Source organism: Pyricularia grisea, chromosome I (genome assembly GCF_004355905.1).
Source record: "Pyricularia grisea strain NI907 chromosome I, whole genome shotgun sequence".
NCBI classification, from domain to species: domain Eukaryota; kingdom Fungi; phylum Ascomycota; class Sordariomycetes; order Magnaporthales; family Pyriculariaceae; genus Pyricularia; species Pyricularia grisea.
The window spans coordinates 5298305-5320415 of record NC_044973.1 but is presented as its reverse complement, the minus strand read 5'-3'; the positions used below and the strand labels follow the sequence as shown (position 1 = coordinate 5320415).

The window sequence follows — 22111 nt, the reverse complement described above, 5'->3', positions numbered from 1 at the left end:
TGCAGGCCAGAAATAACAGTGCTCTCAAAGCATCTAGCAAAGTTGATAGTGACAAGAGAGAAGATGATAGAGTACCGTGGATGAAAAGGTAGAAAATGTCTGGCGAAAAGTGATGATATTAAGAAGAGGGGTAGCGCGAGAGAAAACTGAAAGGCACCGTGAAAAAATCTTCAGTAATTTTAAAAAGACCTTGCCGAGGGGTGCCCAATCAAGCAAACAAGCCAAGGCATGCTGAAGACGTAGGACCTGAGGGCAAAGTGACAGATCGTTCAGTACCAACCAAAAACAAACGGAGGCCAGTCGGCACAGTGCAGAGAGTAGTAGATCACAAAGCGAGAGTGCCGCCTGATGAAAGTCCTAAGGCAGATAACAAGAACCCGGATGGACGAACGGGTTCCAATAGCACTCGAGTTGGTCAAAGAAAGGATAGCCAACGAAATAAGATTGTCAGAAGGCTTCCGCATTGGAAAACTGGAATGTAGCCTCGGCCGCAAAGACTAGAAGAATCGAGATGAACATATAGCAAATATCATGGTGCGCGGGATACTGCCGTCCCTGGAGAGCAGAAGTTGCGTTGGATTTATCGTCTATAACTTGCTTCTCTATGAAACCACTATCCACTCCACCTTTCCAGCCAAAAAATACAGGTTCCCAACGGCATGTCAAATCCCAAGTATTTCTGGTACAATTACAGGTAAAGTCCCTCGGGCTCGCCCTCTTGCTTGGTACGCAGAACCCTCTCCCTGGCAGCGCGGAAGTCGGCCATCTGGACACGCATTCTCCTCTCCCGCAACGCCATCAGACCAGCCTCAGAGCAGATGGCCTTGATGTCGGCACCAGACAGGTCATCCTTCTGCGCAATGAACTCTTCCAGGTCGACATCCTCGTTGAGAGACATCTTGGAGGTGTGCAGGGTAAAGATCTTGCGCTTGGTGTTCTGGTCAGGGTTCTCGAACAAGATCTTTCTGTCGATACGGCCGGGTCTGATCAGGGCCGGGTCGAGCGTCTCAATCTTGTTGGTGGCCATAATGACCTTTACGTCACCGCGGTCGTCGAAACCGTCAAGTTGGTTGAGCAGCTCCAACATGGTACGTTGTACCTCACGCTCACCTCCGGATGTCGAGTCGTATCTCTTGGTGCCAATAGCATCAATTTCGTCGATGAACACAATGGAGGGGGCGTTTTCAGCGGCAACCTGAGTTGCATTGGTCAGTGTCTCTGAAGGCCGGGATTTCTCAGCTCTGCGGAATAATGTGACATACCTGGAACAACTGCCGCACCAACCGAGGTCCATCGCCGAGATACTTCTGGATCAGCTCACTACCGACAATGCGCAGGAAAGTGGCCGAAGTCTGGTTCGCCACCGCCTTTGCCAAGAGTGTTTTTCCTGTACCGGGAGCTCCGTAAAGAATGACACCCTTGGGTGGCTTGATACCCATCTCCTCGTAGAGTTCCGGATGTAGCAGAGGCAGCTCGACTGACTCCCGGACTTCCTGGATCTGTTGCTCCAAACCACCGATATCGGCATAAGACTCGGTTGGCGCCTTGTCCAACTTCATCACACTGACCAAGGGGTCAGCGTCATCGGTCAGAACACCAACAATACTGACGCTCTTGTGGTGCAGTAGTACGCTGGCGCCGGGCTCGAGAAGGTCCTTGTCGACAAAGCTCATGATGCTGACATAGTACTCTGGACCCGTAGTGCTTGAAACAATAGCATGGTCGTCGTCGATCATCTCCTCCAGGGTACCAACTCCCATTGGGCTGCCTCGCATGTCGTCGACACGGCCACGCTCGTCGGCCATGCGGTCACCGGCGTCAAGGTCAGATGCGGGAGCATTGCTGTCCTTGGCGGCCTTGACCCGTCGTAGGCGTTCTTGGTTTTCGACAAACTCCTCTTCTAACAGCAGGTGATCGTGTGTGCGCTGCATTCGTAGCAATCTCAGCTTGCATCGACTCGTCGGGTAAATGGCGGGGAGCTTGGCAGCAGCGCTAGTACCGCCTCCTCTTCTCTTCTTGCGGCCGACTCGGGTCGTAGGACGTGGAGGGGGTTCGTACTTGGGCTTATCCTTCTGTTGATGGCGGCAATGTTAGAAGGGTGTCGATGGATCTGAGGAACAACCAGACTGGGTGGTCCACTAGGTTGTATGGGGTTGGAACATTATATTCCGTACCTTCTTGTCCTTGTCATCTTTGCCATCTTGGCCACCGCCCATACCGGACTGGTTTTGACCCTGCGAGTAGTGAGTGTCAGCTTCAGCTTGGTTAAATAATATGCACTTTATAAGTTGGACTCACCATCTTGGATGGTGTTGGGTGCGCTGATGCGCCTTGTGGGAAGAGGTCCTGGCGCTGGAAACAAGAGCAGCAGATTCAAAAGAACCTCTAGCTTAGCTATTTCGATGGTTGCGTCTAATTTCGTAAGTGGAATGCCGAGTTGTCTCGAATCCCAGTGATGTCGTGAAGGTGATGTGATAGATGTGGCAGTGACGGATGTGGAAAGCCGATGGGGCAACTATTCCAGGTTGTGGTTCTGATGATGGTAATCCAGGCGTCAACGTAAACGCGACAGCTCTTGTGCACGGTCCACCATGTGGAAAGTGAATGAATTTGTGGCGTTAAGAGCGATTCTCAAACAGTTTTTCAGCCACACTTGCTTGATTGAGCTTTGAGTTTGTTCTAACCTAAGGTACCTACCCTGCTGCAATGGAGGGGAGCCCGGACAATCTTATCAACTCCACTTGTCACGTCGTACAAGGGCAGGGGTTCTGGACCCACAAGGTTCCTGGAGCTCACTTCCTGATGACGAAGTGCGAATCCATGCCGCCCCTCCAATTCGAACCCCGACCCAGGTAGGAATCCAGGTCACATCCAACCATACTTCAAACTACGAGTTTGGGCGACGGCCACTTGTCGGACGCCCAAGTAACCCAACCCAATCACAAAATCGACAGATACCCAGAATACAGTTTTTCCATCATTCACTTGGTCTATCTTCCCCCCTACCTCATTCTTTGTTCGTGATTGTGGATCTCATTGGGTTCCAGCCCGGACGCATATGACCGCCCAGGCTGGTTGGTAACACCATCCTCAACCTCAGATAGAATTTCATCTCAAACGTCGACAAAGAAGACTGCGTTTGCCAGCATTGCTTCTTGTCTCAGTTGATGCGATATATCACACCACCGCCTCCACTTCTGTCCCAGCATCGATCGACTTCTGGTCAAGTGATTTGCCGCTTTCCATCGAGCATCGAAATACTACATTTTCAACACTTCCTACGCAATCGAGGCCATTTACGCTATTACACCGATATTCAACCAAACCACACCTGCGACTAAAACGACGGTCAGACAGACTGTCCCTTGAAATCTTCGCCATGGCTATGAGTTCGCGTCTCCGGCGTGTGGCCAAGGAACTGCAAGACATTCAAAATGATAAAGACAACTCCGGCGTCATGGCATCGGCCATCAACGAGTCGGACCTCACACATCTCAGAGGTTCCTTTCCGGGGCCGCCAGGAACTCCATATGAGGGTGGCACATATGTTGTAGACATCATAATCCCTGACACATACCCTTTCAAGTCACCCATAATGAAGTTTGAGACCAAGATGTGGCATCCCAATGTCAGCAGTCAAACTGTAAGCCAAGCTACTGACCGCTCATTCTATTATAGTTGGTGCTAACGCTGTCTTCTCGCCCAGGGGGTAATTTGTCTCGACACTCTAGGAGCCGGTTGGTCTCCTGTGGGCACCATCAAGATGGCTCTTCTGTCTCTCCGCATGCTTCTCGAATCGCCCAATCCCCGCGACCCTCAAGACGCCGAAGTCGCCAAGATGATGATGGAAGATCCCGACTACTTCAAGATTGTTGCACACGACTGGGCTGTCAGGTACGCGGGCGCTCGTAGGACGCAACCGCCCCCTGACCAATACGTCAGAAAGACTCCCATCGCAGCCCAGAAGACAGCGGAGGATCCCCGAAGGTATGACTGACACGATCTTTCGTGGGAAATAATATGGTATAAATAGAATTGCTGACAACCAGTATTTGACCTGCCTGCAGGTACTGTGGCTACAACAAGGACCTGATCGACCGCTTTGTGAGCATGGGATTCGAACTCGACAAGGTTGTTGAGGCTTTCCTGTTCGTCGGTATCGACCGCAATGGTGGCCGTGATTATGAGCTTGAGGAGGCATACATGGGCGACATCACAGCTAGGCTTTTGGGCGAGCAGTGAAGCGGCACAAGAAAACGAAATTCGATGCGTGCTAGACACCGACGCCATGTGACGAATGACGCAGGCCACTATGTTTGGTTTTGTTTTCAGCTTTTTGGACCTTTTCTCTTTTTACGATTCATTTTGCATGTCTTGAGTTTGGGTGGGACTGGCATATACATATTATTGGCGTTACTGTGAGGGTGGTTTTGGGTTCGGATTCACACGTGGTCTTCAGGCCACCGCGATAATGGTCGCATCTTGCTATTTGCTTAGGTTAGAATACCAATTATATACCATGGTCGACTTATTGGTCTGATGCAGGTACAGTGGGAATGTCGTGATATACAATTATCAAAACCTAAGACTGACGAGGTAAGACTTGGTCCATAGTTTGTTTCTCTGCCGAAAGCCAATCTGTTGTTCCTCCTTCAACTTTCAATATTGCTTAAAATAACAAACAACCGTCGCAGTTGTGCTCAAACGTCTATGGTATTTCTCAAAGGCATGCAAAAACCCAGTCGGTGTAAGCCCTAACCGTCAAGTATTCACTGAGCCAAAGTCCAAAACGATAATGTTTCTAGTTGCTGGTTCAGCAATTGTCTTTGTGCGGAGAGCGGAGGGTTCACTTTTGGCTAAGAATTATGTCGGAAATTTCCTTTTATATTGAAATGAGGAAACTATTTGCAGTTGAGGAAAATCATTCTCGGTATCTTTTTTGACGTTGCCGAGGGAGAACAAGAAATAAGGTGGCTATTTTATAGAGAGTCTCGAAGACTTCCCAGTTACCTTGGGTGGCTTGTAAGATAAATGTTACCGATGCAACTACGAGTGCAACTTCAATCATAGTTTGTAATAGGAATCACTAAATATTATCAATCGAAAGACTCAAAAGTAGTGTTGGACTGTTGGATGGTGTCTATTATACGGAGCTCCAGAAATATTTTCCTCATCTAAACACAAAGCGTCCAGCCCAGTAACATTCTACTTTTCAATGCCATTGTACGTCACGCGAGAGACATAAGCAGCCGGGGCGTCCTCGGGACATACCTCTCCCTCACCCTGCCCATTGCAAGTCGCATAAACGCCTACGAGGGTACCAACAAACGGCCCCTTCCCACCGCTGACAAACCGAGATTCCACAGTCCCCAGAGTGACCTTGGCCGCTCCCTCTTCGGCCGGGCCGGCAGAGAACTCGTATTCCGTCGCGCTGATGGCGCGGATCTCGAGCCTGAGGGTGTCGCTCCAGTCCTCCGGGACGGGCTGGACCACCTCGGCCGGCGGCTCTACTCCGACGTCCTGGCTCTCGGTCTTCAGGCGGATGGATCGGCCCTTGCCGCAGCCCTGGCGGATGATGGAGAGGTCGATGTGGTTGTACTGGGTCAAGAAGGCGGTCACGCCGGCTTCCTGTCCGCTCTTCAGCGGCACAAAGTCGAGGTCGACGGCAAAGTCGAAGCGCGTGTGCGTCTGCCTGCGGCCGACGAAGCCGAGGCCCCTCATGCCGTTGGTCTCGTGGTCCTGGTGGCCCTCACCCGTTAGGTTGCTGCGCGTCGGGACGATCTTGAGCCCCCGGTCCTGCGAGACGGAGAAGGTGTCGTCGCGGGGCACGCGCCAGTACATCCAGTTTGGCGGGATGGCCGCGCCGGCCGCCTTGAAGTCGACGGACTGCGGGGCCGTGACGAACGGTCCGTAGCCCGGCAGGTCCAGCGCGTTCTCCGCGACCGGAAGCGGGCCCTCCATCGTGCCCCGCACGGGCTGCATCACCGGCCACTCGCCCTCTTCCCACGTGACCGGAAACAGGACCGTCTCCCTGCCCATCGGGTAGTGGCTGTACTCCGGTCCGGACCTCGTTGCGAGGCACATGCCCCACCAGTTGCCGTCGCCGTCCTGGAAGAGGTCCGCGTGTCCGACTGTCTGGAACAGCTCGTTGGTGCCACGGTTGGTCAGGTGTGGGTTGTGCGGGCTGGGCTCGTAGGGGCCGGTGATGTTGCGCGCACGAGCCATGGTGACTGCGTGGTCCGTTGCGGTGCCGCCCTCGGCAATGAGGAGGTAGTACCAGCCGTCCTTCTTGTAAAAATGAGGACCCTCGGGCCAGACACCACCGGTACCGTTCCAGAGCTCGATGGCCGGCTGGCTAAGCTCGCCCGTCTCGATATTGAGCTCCTGGAGAACGATGCCCTGAGTTGCGGCGTAGACCTTGCCGTCATCGTCCCAGAAGAGGTCAGGGTCGATACGGTTCGGGTAGAAGAGCACAGGGTCACTCCAAGCCTCGTCGGAAAAGGGGTCCGTGGTTTTGAAGAGAACACCGAGGAGCACCTCGTTGACCGACTCAGCATTTAGGTACTCGCAAGCAACGTAGTAGGTTCCCTCGTGCATCCTGATGGTCGCCGCGTACATGCCACCCATCTGGTTGAAGGTGCTCCATGAGATTCCGGGGAGTTGGGACTCGCGACTCCAGACATGGCTGACCAGTTTCCAGTCGACCAAGTTCCGTGAAGCGTAGATTGGCAGACCGGGGAATGCAACAAAGGTCGAAGCAACACAAAGGAAGATTCCATCAGGCGTACGGATACATGACGGGTCTGAGTGCCAACCGGGAATGACAGGGTTGGTGTATGTCTGATTCGCCGGCGACTGCGCTGCAGCAATGGCAGCCATCGTAGATGTGAGGAGAAGAGCGAGTCTGCCAATGAACTTCATGATGAGCAACCTTATTACACAGGATCTCTATGAGGTCTTACCTTCTAATGGCGTCGACAGGCGGCGAACAGTATGTTCATCCTACTTTTAAAGATTCGCATCGTATTTTCCAAGGAGCAAATGCGCATGTCCCATGGTAGAGGATGTAATGAGCTCCGCAACTCCGCACGATGTTGTTGTTCTGATGGTCGGCAAACCGGGTAAAGTCTGGGGAGCGGGGATCCCACCAATCGATTTATACCAAGGTCCAAATTCTTAGTCGGTCGAGGCGGGGATAACTGGACAGAGTCCCAGTGGGAAGAACAGATAGACAGAATATTGGTTGTAGAAATTCTGAAAGTCGGGGTAAAATACGTCAGAACGGATCCGATGTGACTTGCCCTGGAAAGTCATCATCCGGTCAATCTAAATGGGAAGATCGACGATGTGCCATTACTATAAAACCGCCCACAAATCTCGGTTTAAATAACCGGATGGACACCTCTCGCATGCCAAGGTCTGAGTTGCAGCGCAGCCAGATCGGAGAAGCAAAATGATCTTTGGAATGTGAAGGGTATTTGTGCAGAAGACAAAGCGCAAAACAATGACATCGGAGAAAGTGAGGGATATCGTAGAAAAGGTGAGCTACAAGTTGTCACAGGTATATGAGTTTGACTGAAGAACACCAAAGACAATCTGCTAACCTGTATACCAGAATGGAATCAGCAAGTCTTGACACCGCCCAAGTTGACATCACAGGAAAGGAGAGAGCAGTAGCCCAATGAAAGAAACAAATGCCAACAGGGAGCAATATCGACAAAGGAAACCCGACGTCACAACAAGCAAACGACTTGGATAACATATTAGTGCCCCGTCGCAGAGTATGAAATGGTAGCGTTGAAATGGTTGTATACCTCAGTAATTTGCCGTTGCTCAATCCCGCCGTCTAAGTTAGTTGCCCAAATGCGAAAGTTGACGCGATATTGTAGAAAGCCAAATATATCCACAGCTTGTGCGCCAGTTGACAAACAAGGAAAAAATAATAATACTATGCTGTTGCACAAATCACCGGCTTTTCCTCTTCCTCCACCGAGCAATCTCAAGAATCGAGAGAAATATTATTACAACAGATCACGCCTGACGAACTCGTCGCGGAGAGCCTTGCCCAGACCAGCGGGAGAGGGCTCAACAATGACGCCAGCAGCCTCGAGGGCCTTGATCTTGGAGTCGGCACCACCCTTGCCGCCCGAGACAATGGCACCGGCGTGACCCATGCGGCGGCCAGCGGGAGCCGAGATACCGGCAATGAAGGAGACGACGGGCTTGCCTCCGTTGACGGTGTTGTTGGCACGCAGGAAGTCGGCGGCCTCCTCTTCAGCGGAACCACCAATCTCACCAATCATGATGATACCGTCGGTCTCGCCATCCTGGAGGAAGACCTTCAGGCAGTCGATGAAGTTGGTGCCGCTGAAGGGGTCACCACCGATACCGACGACGAGCGACTGGCCGAGACCAGCCTGGGTGGTCTGGTTGACGGCCTCGTAGGTCAGGGTGCCGGATCTGCTGACAATACCGATGCGGCCGCGCTTGTGGATGAAACCGGGCATGATACCGATCTTGCACTGGCCAGGAGCGATGATACCAGGGCAGTTGGGGCCGACGAGGCGCGTCTTGCTCTGGGACTTGAGGATCGAGGTGATGCGAACCATGTCTGCATATGGATGTCAGTTATATGCCTCGATAATTCACGTGTTTTGAAACAAGTCATTGGGCCCAACGCACCATGTTGAGGAATGCCTTCCGTGATGCAAACCACGAGAGGAACCTCGGCAGCAACGGCCTCTTCTATGCCGGCGGCGGCCAAAGGAGGACTTGAAATTTATGTCAGCAAACTGTGTGTGGAAATCTGTGGCTTTCAAGTTTATCCTTACGGCACAAAGATTGCGGTGGCATTTGCGCCAGTCTGCTTGACACCATCGGCAACGTTTGCAAAGACGGGAAGGTCGAGGTGCGTCTGGCCGGCCTTCTTGGGGTTTGTGCCACCAACAACCTTGGTGCCTGATATAGTGTTCCGTATGTTAGCGCAGGTCGATTCGAAATCGAGGTTAAGCATTTGATGCTTTGGGCGCGCTTATCATACCATAGTCAATGGCTTGTTGTGCGTGGAAACTAAAGATCGGATGGGCTTCGTGTCAGCTATGGTCGAACAAAATGCATCGCATGTCTGCACGTAAAACAGGAGCGCAAGCTCATATTCTGGCCTAAACTCACGTTCCCTGTTTTCCGGTGAAGCCCTGGAAAAGGACCTTGGTGTCGCTGTTGATCCTCAGGTTGTTGATGGTGGCTGCGTAGGGGCTGGCCGATGAGCTGTATGTCCTCGTCGAGATCTGGCGCAGGACAGCGCCACTGGGGCGGAGTTGTCTGGAAATAGCCTGCATCTTTCTGTTTGATGTAGACTTCAATTTAGTAAGTAGGAATTAAGGAAAGGCGTCGACGGTATATGCAGGTGGAAGATAGAACGTCTCAGCGAATGCACTTTTCGTCACGTCACAAGCCTGCAGCTGAAGCTACAAATTTCTCGACGTCTGTAGCACAGCATCAATCAAAGCTTGGCCCAACGGTCAGGTTAGTGTCGCACTGTCTAATAATGTGGGATATATTATCACGGGCACTGTAGGGACTCCACTTTTGTCTTGCTCCTTCCGTTGATAAGGGTCCATGGGAACACGGCTCCGATTTCACCCGCGCCGGCGCTCCACACGCGTCCCTTGCTTCTCCCGACTAATTGTGCTACGAACCTTCAGCCGGAATAAGTTGATGAATTCTTCATAGGGTTGACAGGCATGGCATGATGAATCTTGCATCGCGGACTAAAGCCAGCTGTGCACATCTAGTAGAACTAGTTATACTACGGCAATTAAATTGTGAAGATATATACCGATATGTGAAAAACTCCAGCTTAGCCAAGGAAAAAGACACTTAGGGAAAAAAAAAGAGGGTGAGCGCGTGCTGCGCATAACATCACAAAAACTGCCAGCTTGCCAATTGCTGTCGCACATGATATGACGATGCGCCTCTAAGACTTCCACGTGCATTCTGCTCAAGTTGCAGCCTTCTGTCGCAACTGATTACATAACACACCTCCAACTGGGCCCCGCTTGCCACGAAAGCCCCACTGAGTTTTCCCATGAACGCAGCGTCAAAAAAGTTGGCGGGGAAATCTGAAGGGGCAACTCCGAATTGCGCCCGCAACAAGTTGAACGAGATTTTGACACAACACCAGAAAAGGGCGCGCGTGCGGGTCACATATAGCCGTGGCACTATCAGGAGATATCGGCGCATCTCTCGCTCTGGCGCGGACCATCCAGGAGTCCTCGCCGACACCCGCATCACGTCCAAATCTCACCATCGATTCCTTCTTGTGCTCTACGCCTCGATATGTCGACCACTACCGTGGCGCGGCCTGCAGCCGCTTCTACCCTTGCACCAGAAGGCGAACGGTTCCTGAGATGCTGCGCTGATATTGCCAATGCGCTCATTGAGGACTATGAGGCCGCTGTACGCGACCCAAAACACCGGAAAGATGTCAACCTGAACAGTCTGCGAGGCAAATTCTCTCGCAAGCACAAGTTGAAGAAAATCCCACCTTTGACTGCCATCATAGCCGCCGTTCCCGAGCATTACAAAAAGTACATCCTGCCAAAGCTCATTGCGAAGCCGATTCGAACCTCTTCTGGCATCGCTGTTGTTGCCGTCATGTGCAAACCGCACCGATGCCCCCACATCGCATACACAGGCAACATCTGCGTTTACTGCCCCGGCGGCCCCGATTCAGACTTTGAGTACAGCACACAATCATACACCGGTTATGAGCCAACTTCAATGCGAGCAATCCGTGCTCGCTACGACCCGTTTGAGCAGGCTAGGGGTCGTGTGGACCAGTTGAAGGCTTTGGGACACTCGGTGGACAAGGTTGAGTACATCATCATGGGCGGTACTTTCATGTCCTTGCCGGAGTCATACAGGGATGACTTTATTTCGCAACTACACAATGCCCTGAGCGGTTATCAGACGTCAAACGTCGATGAGGCTGTTGAGGCCGGCGAGATGAGCAATGTCAAGTGCGTCGGCATCACGATAGAGACCAGGCCCGACTACTGTCTACAGCCACACTTGTCCAGCATGTTGAGGTACGGCTGCACGCGGTTGGAAATAGGAGTGCAGTCCTTATATGAGGATGTGGCACGCGATACCAACAGGGGTCACACGGTAGCAGCAGTGGCTGAGACCTTTTGTTTGGCCAAGGACGCAGGCTTCAAGGTCGTGAGCCATATGATGCCTGACCTGCCTAATGTAGGCATGGAGCGAGATGTGGATCAGTTCCGCGAGTACTTTGAAAACCCAGCTTTCAGAACAGATGGTCTGAAAATCTACCCGACGCTGGTCATCCGCGGTACCGGCCTTTACGAACTTTGGAGGACAGGACGATACCAAAACTATACACCCAACGGGCTTATAGATTTAGTGGCTCGGATTCTCGCACTGGTTCCACCGTGGACACGTATTTACCGTGTCCAGCGTGATATCCCAATGCCTCTTGTCAGCTCGGGTGTAGAGAACGGCAACTTGCGGGAGTTGGCTCTGGCGCGGATGAAAGACTTTGGTACAACATGTCGTGATGTCAGAACGAGGGAGGTTGGCATCAACGAGGTCAAGCACAAGATACGGCCGAACCAGGTCGAGCTCGTGCGTCGTGACTACGTTGCCAATGGCGGCTGGGAAACCTTTTTGGCATACGAGGACCCTAAGCAGGATATTCTTATCGGCCTGTTGCGGCTGCGTAAATGTACGGAGAAGTATACTTTCCGCGAGGAGCTGACGGGTCAGCCGACAAGTCTTGTACGGGAGCTGCACGTCTATGGCACCGCGGTACCGGTGCACGCACGAGACCCCAAGAAGTTCCAGCATCAGGGTTTTGGCACTCTGCTGATGGAAGAGGCAGAGCGCATCGCCCGTGATGAGCATGGCAGTGAAAAGATAAGCGTCATTTCGGGTGTCGGCGTCCGCAGTTACTATAAGAAGCTGGGATACTGGCTCGACGGGCCGTATATGAGCAAATGGCTCGATGGGAGGCCAGGTAATTAGCTATCTAGGTAGGTAGATAGCCACTACCAAGCAGCCCCTCTGGCTCAATTGTGGTTCCATTATCATTGCCTTCTAAGATGCCTGCACACCTCGCAGAAAAGTCGGCCCTGGACCTTTGAACACATTGAATGATTCTTGAAAGAGGCCAGCTCTGCCTTGTCCATTAACTTTATTCCAACTATCAGTACATGCCAGACACATCGTCCTTCAATCACCCCCTCACGGATACCATCGAGCCGTGAGCAAATCCATGCGCAAAGCCAGATCCAAAACTTCCGTGGCCCCCTTGAAAGCCGCCGTATCCATCAAAACGTTCAGGCGTCGCCCACCGGCTTCCGCTGTGTCAGCTTCTATAGCTATCAATGCTTGCCTGCCTACTGTTGGGGATTCCCATGCTCCCAGCCCGGCTGCCCTGTGCACTACCCCAGCCTGCCTGGCTCAGATTGGAGTCCTGCCTTGCAGGCGTGCCGGGCTGTGTCCATGGGCTTGCAAAGCTCGAAAGGCTAGATCGAGCGCTGGTACCTCGGCTGGCCATAAATACGGTTTCGTCGGTCCAGAGCCCCGCGGCCGTGAACAGTGGGCGGGCCTGAGGGTTGTTCTGAATGAACTGATTCCAGAATTCGTTTGTGTAGATCCATGGAATTTCTGCGCGGTCAATGCCACGCCTCCCTCTGAGCTGTTTGAGACAAAAGAGGATGTCTTCTGCATCGTTTCGACATTTCTCCTGAAACCTTGGCTCGAATGGGACACGAGTTTGCCACGCGTGAGCCTTGGAGTTGAGCAAAAAGACAAAGTTTGCGAGCTTCACTCCGGTCGAGTTCTTCGCTGAGATTGTGTCCTTGGCTTGATAAAACTTAAGATCTACTTCGTGGTCCTCAGAGAGGTCGAGTGGGTATGCATTGCCATCCGAGGCTCGAAAGCTAGACAGATCTGTCAGTCCATGAATGCAAGGTTATATTCGCACTGAAACTCCGAGATTCCTCTGCGGGTGATTACTTACCCCACCTTGCCATGCCCCAGACGAACCAATCGTCCCTCCGTACGCTTGATTAGAAGGCTTTCGGCCGAGCGTTTGGAGCAGCCATCGCCCACGAGGACGTCGACGTCGCCAGTCGTCCGAGGACTACCATGCTCGGCAAGGGCGCTGCCTCCGATCACTACGTAAGGCACGTCATGTAGCCCTTTGTGACCGGCTGCAAGGAACTCTCTTCTTATGGCAGGGGGCATGGATTTAACTGGCGGCTGCTGTTCCAACTGCTGAGGCGTCCGGTCAGGGGTCTGGTAGCGTTGGGCTGGTGAGACGTGCTGTGCCGGACCGTATGGGTTATTGGCTGCTGGACTGGCACAGGCTGAGGATCAAACCCGCTCCCGTGCTTGGAGGATGAGCAGCCCATCACGGAAACGATATGGAACAAATGCGCAAATGGCAACCAAAGATTGTGAGTGACGAACAGGAGTGTGACGCTCCAAAGTTCACAAGCAACTGAGAACAGGTGCACCTGGTAAAATAAAACCTTTGATATCCAGTAGATTCCTGTGATCTATAAGACACTTTATACCTACGAGAAACCTGTCCTTTGGTTGAGGTTGTCCTTCATTCTGGTCACCTTTTTTAGATTTCTATGATTAGAACGACCCATGAGGGCGTGAACTACAGGCCGGCGGTAAAGAGGCGCTTTCAAAATGCAAGCTTGGCTGCTTCGAAGCTTTTTCACAGTGCGTCCAGGTGGTTTCCAACCTAGCAGAGAGAGCATCCTGCCAATATAATCGTGTAACCGCCTACATTGTTATGTTGGCCAGCTCTCAGGGCCAAAAGTTGCAGCAAAATATATTGAAAGCTAGTGCACCACAGAGTAAGGCTCGGCTTTGCGGGCACCCGCACAAACAAGCAACTGAAAAAAGATATATACATATCCACCACCATGTACCAACCACATATTCATATGTTTAGTGTGTGTTGTTGGTGTTGTGTGCGCGGCAAAGCGGTTAAAGAAGCCCAGCCCAGCCAAATGGTTGATTTAGCGCCCGCCTCCTCTACGACAGGTCCCACATATCATTTCCCATTGGCGCCTTCTCCCCGAATACTCCAATCACCGTCACATCCATTCACTGAACCCCCCTCTACTGACCTGTTGCAGTCAGGCAAACGCTGGACGTCGGGCGCTTATAGTTGAAGCGATAACGAAGTCGCAGTCGGAGTCTAACATTGACCAAATGACAGCGTTGACGAGTTTTCTTGTCTTATGTCCTTCCAAAGGGCAAGAAAACTTTTGGTTGGAGCTTAGAACTTCGAAGATTGAAGACGCAAGGGTCATTTCACCCCAAAAGACTGGCATCTTCCCGAGTTTACCTTCTCGGGACCAAGTTGTCTCATCCACCTCCATAGCACATTTTACCCCTTGAGACATGCCCGTTTTTCGCAGAGCTTTTTCAAGGCTTTCATCCCTGTTTACTTCTCGCGATGTTGAGCTCAAGTCCGACCCATCGCCAATGGAAAAAACTGCCACTCCTACGACCGGTGGTTCAAATAGTCGCTATCGCGTCTGCCAAACACTATCGGCACACGGTATTGCCAACGTGGTCTGGCTCGAAGAAGTCCCCAGAGCCTACAGCTACGATACCTGCACCGGGGATCTCTTTCTTCTAGTTGCAGAACCAAAAAAAGCCGCGGGGGTGTTATTGACTAAAGGTAGCAGTTGGCAGCAGAAGGATACTAGTGCTGACCAGGATCAAGGGCCTTTGAGTCCAGGTGCAATCACGATCGAGTCGAAGACTGAAGCTGAAAGTATCAAGGGCGAATTGGAAGATGAGACTTCCGGCAACAGCGACAATCGCGTGGTGCTCCTTGATGCTGCTCTATGGGACTACGACCTCTCTACGGCGACTATACAGCCACACATACTCCCGGCCCCGCTACCTACACTTGAGGCTTTCCTCGGCTGCTTGATGCGATATTGGCTAAATCTCTCCGAAGAAGATCTTGATTCAGACCCCATATGGTCTCACAAGCTTAGCTGTCTCATTCACAACGCTTATTGTATCGAAGGGTCATATGGGGCCCTGGTAAAGAGTGTCGAGTTCGAAAAGAGTTTGCCACTTGAAGTGCTCGAACTGCATTTTGATCTCATTGGAGATTATCCTGGGCAGAGTGATATTCACAGCTTCCGCAAACACGAATATCATTCCATGAGATCTCAGCAAATCCAAAAGGGTACATTCACTGCACGACGATACCCCACCGGAAACGTGCCCCTATCCTTGGCTGAATTCCCGGAACTTACCGGTGTATATACCGTTCTGGAAAGGAACCAAAAGCCATCAAAGGTTAAGACACCTAAGAAGACGATCAAAAGGGTATGTATGGTATCGTCCAAGTCTTTGTCCCCAGTTTTAACAACAGCTTACACTCTTCTTGCAGATGTCCAAAGCTGCCGAACCCGTTCGTTTAGCTCCACTCAGTGAGGAGACATCAAACACTTCTCAGAGCCCAGAGGCCGTGCAGATACAGATCATGTCTGACCTTCATTTGGAAACTCCAAAGATGTTGCCCATGTACGGCGACTTTGCGATCCCCCATCTCTGTCCTTATCTGGCTCTTCTTGGGGATATCGGCAGTGTCTGGGATGAAAGGCTTTATAAGTTCCTCCACGCCCAACTTCTTCAGTTCGAGACTGTTTTCTATGTCATGGGCAATCACGAGCCATACCCTGCAACAGAAAGCCAGTACGACGGGTCTGCAACCTGGGACCAGGCATTGTCCATCATGCAAGAATTCGAGAAAACCCACAACGCAAATTTGGAAGCTCCCAAACAAACGACTGAAGACTCTGAATCACCCAAACCCGGCCGCTTCGTGCTCCTAAACCGCCGCCGCTTCGACCTCTCACCCACAGTCACCATCCTGGGAGCGACGCTCTTCTCCCGCATAGCCGACGACCAGCGCAGCTCCACATCCCTCTTCCTCTCCGACTTTTCCAACATCTCCAACTGGACCGTCGACGACCACAACGCCGCCCACGCGGGGGACCTCGCATGGCTGAACGGCGAGGTGGCGGCCGTGGAGCAGGAAGGCCGGGTGGCGGTGGTCCTGACGCACCACAGCCCGACCATGCTCCCCGAGGCCAATGACCCAGACCATCTCGAGGACGAAAGGGGAGTCCAGAGCGCGTTTGCCACCGATCTGAGCGGGGAGGTCTGCTGGACCAGTCCGTGCGTCAGGGTGTGGGCGTTTGGGCACACACATTTCAACTGCGATTTTGTGCTTCATGGGGCGACGGGGGAGGATGGGTTACAGGGGAAGGGGAAGAGGGTGGTGGCTAACCAGAGGGGGTATGGTAGGGATGATGCGTATAGCTTTGATGCGGAGAAGGTTGTTATCGTTGAGTATTAGAATTGTTCATTGAGGGTGTGCCTAAAAAACGTACAGAATGTAATATTTTAATTGCTCGATCTTCTTTCCAGGATATGATGCTTTCGCACGTAGCTAGAAATACCATTGCCGCCTGTAGATACTGGCGAGGTTTTCATGAACACCGAGAAGGAAATGTCATACCAACCACCTCAAACTCTCGGTATGATAATCGTTTCTGAACAAAGACTTTCCTCAATTGTTTAAAAGACATTAATATAATACAAATGGTATAAAGCAACCTCTACTAACGTCGCCGACCCTCTTCGAATATTTCCATTACACCCCTTGAAATGCCACCCTCTTTCACAACCGTCTCATATCTTATGTTTTAACTTCGCCTTTTCTTTTACAGTTTTTACAAGTTGGCAAGTATGGCAACACCACCAAACAGAGCAGCGGCGCCAATAACGCCAGTCTGCATGGGGGCGGCAGCACCGATGGCAGGGCTCGAACCCTGACCGTTGCCACTGTTGCCACCGTTACTGCCGTTACCTCCATTACCTCCATTACCTCCATTACCTCCGTTTCCACCCGTTGGCAATGCGCCAGGAGCCGGAGAGACGCCCGAGGTATAAGGGACACCGGTGGCAGGTGAGGCGCCGCTGAACATGGGCGTGCCGCTGGTGGCTGAGGGGTCGGGGCGGGCATCAGCGTTGTTGGGGTTGAGGACACTGTATCGTTGTCAGTCTCACACCGGATATGTTGGAGGGCCACTTTCTCAAGAAAGCCAGATACTCACTTATCAATGATGTGAATAACGCCGTTGTTGGTCAGAACGTTGGACGAAACGATCTTGGCCGAGTTAACAAACAGGCCGTTGCTCGAGTTGGTGAAAGTAAGCTTGGCGCCGTTGAGAGTGGTCAAGCTCGAGTTTGCCAGGGAGTTGGTGTAAAAGGGGCGTGAGCCCTGGACGACATGGTACTGCAAAACCTGAGACAGCTCGGCGGCGGACATCTTGGAGTCCTCAAAAGAGCTACCGACGCGGTTGAAGGCATCGTTGTTTGGGATAAACATGGTAACATCGCGGAGGCGGTCAATGCGGGTGGTCAAGTCGGCGCGGCGGAAGGCGCCAGCGGCGGCGGTCAAGTTCAGGTCAGAAAGGGTGCGGGTGTCGTTGATGGGAAGTGTTAGGACACGATTGATAACGTGGATGACACCGCCGGTGTAGTTAATGTTCTGGGTGTGGTGTCAGTATATCAGTTACAAGCTCACAAGACGCTTATGCTAACGGGGAGGATTTGGAAACATACAGGCGTGGTCACACTCGACATCTCCAATAGACCCGAGAAGAAAGTGGCGTTGCCATCCTGGCGCCTGAAGGCGATACGCTGGCCACCGGTGATGTTGGAGTACGGAGCTAGGTTCAGGGCAGTGTTGACAACCCTGCTGTCGTCGTTGATCTCCGAGTCGTAGTAGGTGCCGTTGAGGACATGGTAGCTGAGGAGGACGGCAACGCCGAGCGGGGTGGTCCTGTTAAGCGGCGTGGCGTTGGGTCCATTCAGGAAGTCGTCGAGAGCATTGTTGCTGGGCGCCAAGAAGGTAACGTTCTGGGCGAGCGATAGCTGGGCCATGAAGGTCGGCTGTGTGCTGAGGAGGGCTATCATGTTGGAAAGATCCGGCTGGGATGCCAACGCAGCGGTCAGCGAAGTGGAGCTACCGTTTGTGTTGGTCTGGGCCAGAGTCACCGTGGCGGCGACGGCCAGTGACAAGAGCTGTACGGCGTGCATGGCGACTTGTTGGATATGATTAGATGAAGGGTTGGCAGTATCGGTATAGATAGATGGTGATGTCTTGTATACTCTTTGTATATTGTTAAATGTTCGAGATTTTGATTTCCAATAGGCACTCGGCCGAGGACTTGAGATGGCGATGTCTCAAGAAACAAAAGATTAAGGGTAGACAGCAGGGTAAGTGGATATTTAAGCCCATCATTTCCCTGCCTTCATCACTGTACAGGATACCCCAATACTTCCGCGGGTCCGACATGTACGAGGAAGAATGGACCGACGCCGACGCATGACCGCACACCACAGGCACAGGCAGGTTCTGATGGAGGGTTCATCGTGGGGCTGTGGCGCACTGCTGCGCGTCCGTCGTCGCCAGCATCGTGGCATAGTTGACGACATCAGCGCCAAAGAGGCATCGCAACCGTTGGCAACTGTCCATTGTGGTTTGCATAATCCCTTGAACTGTTCGGATGGACCTGTTGCTAATCATGAAGATGTAGAGAGGAAATCAGGGACTCCTGGTTTGTCGGTAAGTATTGTATTTGCCCATAGAAGAAGACGTTGATGTTGGCTCTGCGTCTGCAGTCATGCGGTAAAAGAAAACTCTGGACGGATGGTGGGTTTGCAGGTGACGAGCAGAAGCAGCAGCATCATCATGGGTAACAATGCGCAGCAGTGCCATGATTTCTGCTGTATAACGAGGAGCTGCCGCACCTGTCATGCCAAGCTTTGGAGACGTACTTGGCTTTGCTGTCAGTTGCTGATGGCAAACCAACTGACGCTTTTTGGTTGCGCGTTTAAGGGCATACAAGCAAAACTGTCAATGAGATCACAAGCAAACATCGATTGGACGAGCGAGAAAGTATGTAGAAATCGGAGCTCGGATGCTGCAGGAAACGTGCGACATGCAGCCAACATCAGTGCTCGGGGGAACTTTCGGCGATCGGGAAAGTCTAAGGTGAAATATTCACGGACAGAGACTAAAGTGTCATTTGAATTTTTGGCTCCTTCTTTTTGATGCTTTTTCATGCTTCTAAGGGAGGAAGGTGTCGCTTGTGAGAGGAGGCGGAAGTGTCCCATAAGGGTTAGGGTGAAGAAGAGACACCCCTGGGTAGCTCTCAGCTGCTGCAACATTCGGATGTCCGCTGACGAACATTTGCTGTGCAATAAGACAGAAAAAAAAAAGTTTACTTGGAGTCATCATGCGTTATGTAGTCGTGCGCTTAATACCAATTTAGTTTGAAGGGTCTCAAGGAAACCTGCAAAGCGTTAGCAATAGCGCAGTGATATCAAATGGACGATTAAGACCCGACCCGGACTGTTGTATTTCTCACGATACTACGGGAATTGCCGCACACCGTTGAGTGAACGCAACTTCAGTAGATTTCTTAAAAGAAAAAACAAACCCCTCTGAATCAAGCTTCGAGCGCTCAGCTGAACCCTCCAAAAAGTAGAACTTTGCCGAATTCTTGTTTGTATCCGACACAAAGGATTCAAGTCATCTCGTATCGTGAGAGACCCTGGGCTTGCACAATTTTATATAAGCCTTTTTAAAGTCGTCGCAATAGTCAGCCACTGGTTGATGGTAAGCGTGAAGCAGATACTGATGAAGAATCATTTCAATTCAAACATTGTCCCTTATCCTTTATTGGGTAAATAAGGTTGTAAGCATACCTACCTACTCGTGTGTCAGGTAATCAAGGTATGAGCAGAAAGGAGCGTTTCTTCACAATGAGGTGGGCGACGGTGATGCGATGCATGCTCGGCATGGTCCTGCCTTCCTTACTACCCCTGCTGCCCAGCACTGACCCCACTACCCCTTGCCACACCGCCTTACCTCTCTGGTCTAGCGGCGGGGGCTGAACACCGCGCCGAAGCTTGATCGATTAAACGATTAACAATTCATTGGCGTGTCGTACCTTGTCCTCCATCCTTCAAGAATATCACGAACTTCATCGCTTCCCTTGGTCGGCCGACGACAATTAGCTCAAGATGCTGTCTGGCGTCCTTCTTTTTAACTTGAAAGGTGAAAACCTCATCTTTCGCAGCTTCCGAAATGACTGCCGCCCTCGCCTTGCCGATGTCTTCCGCATTCAAGTCATCAGCGCTCGGGAAACCCGGTCGCCGATCCTGACACTCGGAAGCACTACCTTTAGCCATGTCAAGCATGAAAACATTTACCTGGTGGCTATTACTAAGAGCAATGCGAACGCTGCTCTTGTGTTTGAGTTTCTCTACCGCCTCATTCAGCTCGGGAGGGGTTACTTTGGCAAGTTTGACGAGGAGGCCGTCAAGAACAACTTCGTGCTTGTCTACGAGCTGCTAGATGGTGTGTTTATGCTCTTCCGCCGCTATCCCCACATCGCAAATGTCTTCTAACTTCATCGCCTACTTTATACAGAGATTGTCGACTTTGGATATCCTCAAAACACCGAAACGGATACACTCAAGATGTACATCACGACCGAAGGCGTCAAGTCCGAGCACCGCCCAGAAGATTCAGCCAAGATCACAATGCAAGCCACAGGCGCCTTGTCATGGCGTAAAGCAGACGTCAAGTACCGCAAGAACGAGGCATTTGTCGATGTCATCGAAGACGTGAACCTCCTGATGTCTGCTGCTGGTGCTGTGCTGCGCGCCGACGTCACGGGCCAAATTGTCATGCGCGCATACCTTTCCGGGACACCCGAGTGCAAGTTTGGCCTGAACGACCGACTGCTACTTGACGGCGACGGCATGATGAGTCTACCATCGGGAAACCGCATGGGCACCAAGGCTACCAAGGCCGCAGCTGGCAGCGTTACGCTCGAGGATTGCCAATTCCACCAGTGCGTCAAGCTCGGCAAATTCGACTCGGACCGAATTATCAGCTTCGTGCCTCCCGACGGAGAATTCGAGCTCATGCGATACCGTGCAACTGAGAACGTGAACCTGCCTTTCAAGGTCCACGCCATCGTCAACGAGATTGGCAAGACAAAGGTCGAATACAGCATCGGCGTGAAGGCCAATTTTGGTCCTAAACTCTTTGCTACCAACGTTATCGTTCGCATCCCCACGCCGCTGAACACAGCCCGCATAACAGAGCGTTGCACTCAGGGTAAAGCCAAGTACGAGCCGTCCGAGAACCACATCATCTGGAAGATTGGCCGATTTGCCGGCCAGTCCGAATATGTCCTGTCTGCCGAGGCGGAACTCACAAGCATGACCAGCCAAAAGGCCTGGAGTCGGCCACCTTTGAGCATGAATTTCAGCCTTCTTATGTTTACAAGTAGCGGTCTACTGGTACGATATCTCAAGGTCTTTGAGAAGAGCAACTACAGCAGTGTCAAGTGGGTTCGATACCTGAGCAGGGCTGGAAGCTACGAGATAAGATTTTGATGTTTATTTATTATGGTTTAATCTGGGCATGGCGTGGCGTTTGGGGCTTGTTTGTCTTGGCGATGAGTCGCGTTGACTGGGTGACCTGGAAGGCACTTGACCTATCTAAGTTCCACCATATATATCCTGTTCATTTTGTGTGGCCTCTACCTTGGCATACACCCTGTTGTTTCCTCAAAAAAACGTTTACTACTAACGAGAATTTGCCGATGTTAGCATCATCTGCATTTGTCTTTGCGGAGTCGGGGAGGCATTTTGACTTACGATCTCAATCCAGCGAGCCATCCACTTGTCTACGACAGCTTTTGCTTCATCCACAAGCCCGAGTTCTACAAGTTGTTAGAAAATGTCATCACAAACAATGGGAAAGCAATCAGGAGACTCACCCAGCAATAGCTGCACGCCTCCCCGAATGCCACTTTCGAGAGCTGAGGAGATCCAAGCATGGGTATACGAAGTGTGCTCTCCGACAAAGATGACTCCATCATGGGTCTTGAAATATTCAGGGATGAAAAGCTCATGCTGACCGGCAAGAGGAGATGCCCAACTG

General features: G+C 51.8%; 10 protein-coding genes across 10 annotated transcripts; 4 read left to right on the top strand and 6 right to left on the bottom strand.

Annotated features, from left to right (window-relative positions):
• Positions 1–546: 546 nt before the first annotated feature.
• On the bottom strand, positions 547–2663 carry PgNI_06586 (uncharacterized protein). Its single transcript, XM_031126608.1, has 4 exons — positions 2299–2663; positions 2175–2234; positions 1263–2072; positions 547–1195 (listed from the first exon to the last, which is right to left on the bottom strand). The coding sequence occupies exons 1-4, from the start codon at positions 2299–2301 to the stop codon at positions 689–691; spliced, it is 1380 nt and encodes a 459-aa protein (XP_030982186.1). The 5' UTR covers positions 2302–2663; the 3' UTR covers positions 547–688.
• A 209-nt stretch (positions 2664–2872) lies between these two features.
• PgNI_06585 (uncharacterized protein) lies at positions 2873–4556 on the top strand. Its single transcript, XM_031126607.1, has 3 exons — positions 2873–3643; positions 3707–3987; positions 4068–4556. Exons 1-3 carry the CDS (start codon positions 3380–3382, stop codon positions 4240–4242), a joined length of 720 nt encoding a protein of 239 aa, XP_030982961.1. The 5' UTR covers positions 2873–3379; the 3' UTR covers positions 4243–4556.
• Positions 4557–5205: 649 nt separating this feature from the next.
• PgNI_06584 (uncharacterized protein) lies at positions 5206–6921 on the bottom strand (the record flags this gene model as incomplete). The annotated part of the gene is made up of 1 exon (XM_031126606.1): positions 5206–6921. One exon carries the CDS (start codon positions 6919–6921, stop codon positions 5206–5208), a length of 1716 nt encoding a protein of 571 aa, XP_030982960.1.
• Positions 6922–7402: 481 nt separating this feature from the next.
• On the bottom strand, positions 7403–9443 carry PgNI_06583 (uncharacterized protein). The gene is made up of 6 exons (XM_031126605.1): positions 9172–9443; positions 9041–9069; positions 8832–8958; positions 8683–8771; positions 7613–8611; positions 7403–7537 (listed from the first exon to the last, which is right to left on the bottom strand). Exons 1-5 carry the CDS (start codon positions 9336–9338, stop codon positions 8022–8024), a joined length of 1002 nt encoding a protein of 333 aa, XP_030982965.1. The 5' UTR covers positions 9339–9443; the 3' UTR covers positions 7403–7537; positions 7613–8021.
• Positions 9444–10338: 895 nt separating this feature from the next.
• PgNI_06582 (uncharacterized protein) lies at positions 10339–12045 on the top strand (the record flags this gene model as incomplete). The annotated part of the gene is made up of 1 exon (XM_031126604.1): positions 10339–12045. The coding sequence occupies one exon, from the start codon at positions 10339–10341 to the stop codon at positions 12043–12045; it is 1707 nt and encodes a 568-aa protein (XP_030982964.1).
• A 343-nt stretch (positions 12046–12388) lies between these two features.
• Positions 12389–13272, bottom strand: PgNI_06581 (uncharacterized protein; the record flags this gene model as incomplete). Its single annotated transcript, XM_031126603.1, has 2 exons — positions 12389–12965; positions 13046–13272. 2 exons carry the CDS (start codon positions 13270–13272, stop codon positions 12389–12391), a joined length of 804 nt encoding a protein of 267 aa, XP_030982963.1.
• A 1000-nt stretch (positions 13273–14272) lies between these two features.
• On the top strand, positions 14273–16435 carry PgNI_06580 (uncharacterized protein; the record flags this gene model as incomplete). Its single annotated transcript, XM_031126602.1, has 2 exons — positions 14273–15399; positions 15464–16435. The coding sequence occupies exons 1-2, from the start codon at positions 14452–14454 to the stop codon at positions 16433–16435; spliced, it is 1920 nt and encodes a 639-aa protein (XP_030982962.1). The 5' UTR covers positions 14273–14451.
• A 376-nt stretch (positions 16436–16811) lies between these two features.
• PgNI_06579 (uncharacterized protein) lies at positions 16812–18295 on the bottom strand (the record flags this gene model as incomplete). Its single annotated transcript, XM_031126601.1, has 3 exons — positions 17707–18295; positions 17196–17632; positions 16812–17127 (listed from the first exon to the last, which is right to left on the bottom strand). The coding sequence occupies exons 1-3, from the start codon at positions 18181–18183 to the stop codon at positions 16812–16814; spliced, it is 1230 nt and encodes a 409-aa protein (XP_030982414.1). The 5' UTR covers positions 18184–18295.
• Positions 18296–20082: 1787 nt separating this feature from the next.
• Positions 20083–21997, top strand: PgNI_06577 (uncharacterized protein). The gene is made up of 2 exons (XM_031126599.1): positions 20083–20512; positions 20585–21997. Exons 1-2 carry the CDS (start codon positions 20176–20178, stop codon positions 21559–21561), a joined length of 1314 nt encoding a protein of 437 aa, XP_030983026.1. The 5' UTR covers positions 20083–20175; the 3' UTR covers positions 21562–21997.
• On the bottom strand, positions 20086–20921 carry PgNI_06578 (uncharacterized protein; the record flags this gene model as incomplete). Its single annotated transcript, XM_031126600.1, has 2 exons — positions 20086–20502; positions 20616–20921. 2 exons carry the CDS (start codon positions 20919–20921, stop codon positions 20086–20088), a joined length of 723 nt encoding a protein of 240 aa, XP_030982415.1.
• Positions 21998–22111: the final 114 nt, after the last annotated feature.

Excerpts from the sequence above, each read along its gene's own strand:
- PgNI_06586 (XM_031126608.1), bottom strand. Across the intron at positions 2,073-2,174 it reads AAGATGACAAGGACAAGAAG|AAGGATAAGCCCAAGTACGA; the intron begins GTACGGAATATA and ends CGCCATCAACAG. Across the intron at positions 1,196-1,262 it reads TGGTGCGGCAGTTGTTCCAG|GTTGCCGCTGAAAACGCCCC; the intron begins GTATGTCACATT and ends AATGCAACTCAG.
- PgNI_06585 (XM_031126607.1), top strand. The coding sequence starts at position 3,380 with ATGGCTATGAGTTCGCGTCTCCGGCGTGTGGCCAAGGAACTGCAAGAC. Across the intron at positions 3,644-3,706 it reads CCAATGTCAGCAGTCAAACT|GGGGTAATTTGTCTCGACAC; the intron begins GTAAGCCAAGCT and ends CTTCTCGCCCAG. Across the intron at positions 3,988-4,067 it reads ACAGCGGAGGATCCCCGAAG|GTACTGTGGCTACAACAAGG; the intron begins GTATGACTGACA and ends ACCTGCCTGCAG.
- PgNI_06583 (XM_031126605.1), bottom strand. The coding sequence starts at position 9,338 with ATGCAGGCTATTTCCAGACAACTCCGCCCCAGTGGCGCTGTCCTGCGC. Across the intron at positions 8,959-9,040 it reads ACAACAAGCCATTGACTATG|GCACCAAGGTTGTTGGTGGC; the intron begins GTATGATAAGCG and ends ACACTATATCAG. Across the intron at positions 8,772-8,831 it reads GCCACCGCAATCTTTGTGCC|TCCTCCTTTGGCCGCCGCCG; the intron begins GTAAGGATAAAC and ends ATAAATTTCAAG.
- PgNI_06577 (XM_031126599.1), top strand. The coding sequence starts at position 20,176 with ATGCTGTCTGGCGTCCTTCTTTTTAACTTGAAAGGTGAAAACCTCATC. Across the intron at positions 20,513-20,584 it reads TGTCTACGAGCTGCTAGATG|AGATTGTCGACTTTGGATAT; the intron begins GTGTGTTTATGC and ends TACTTTATACAG.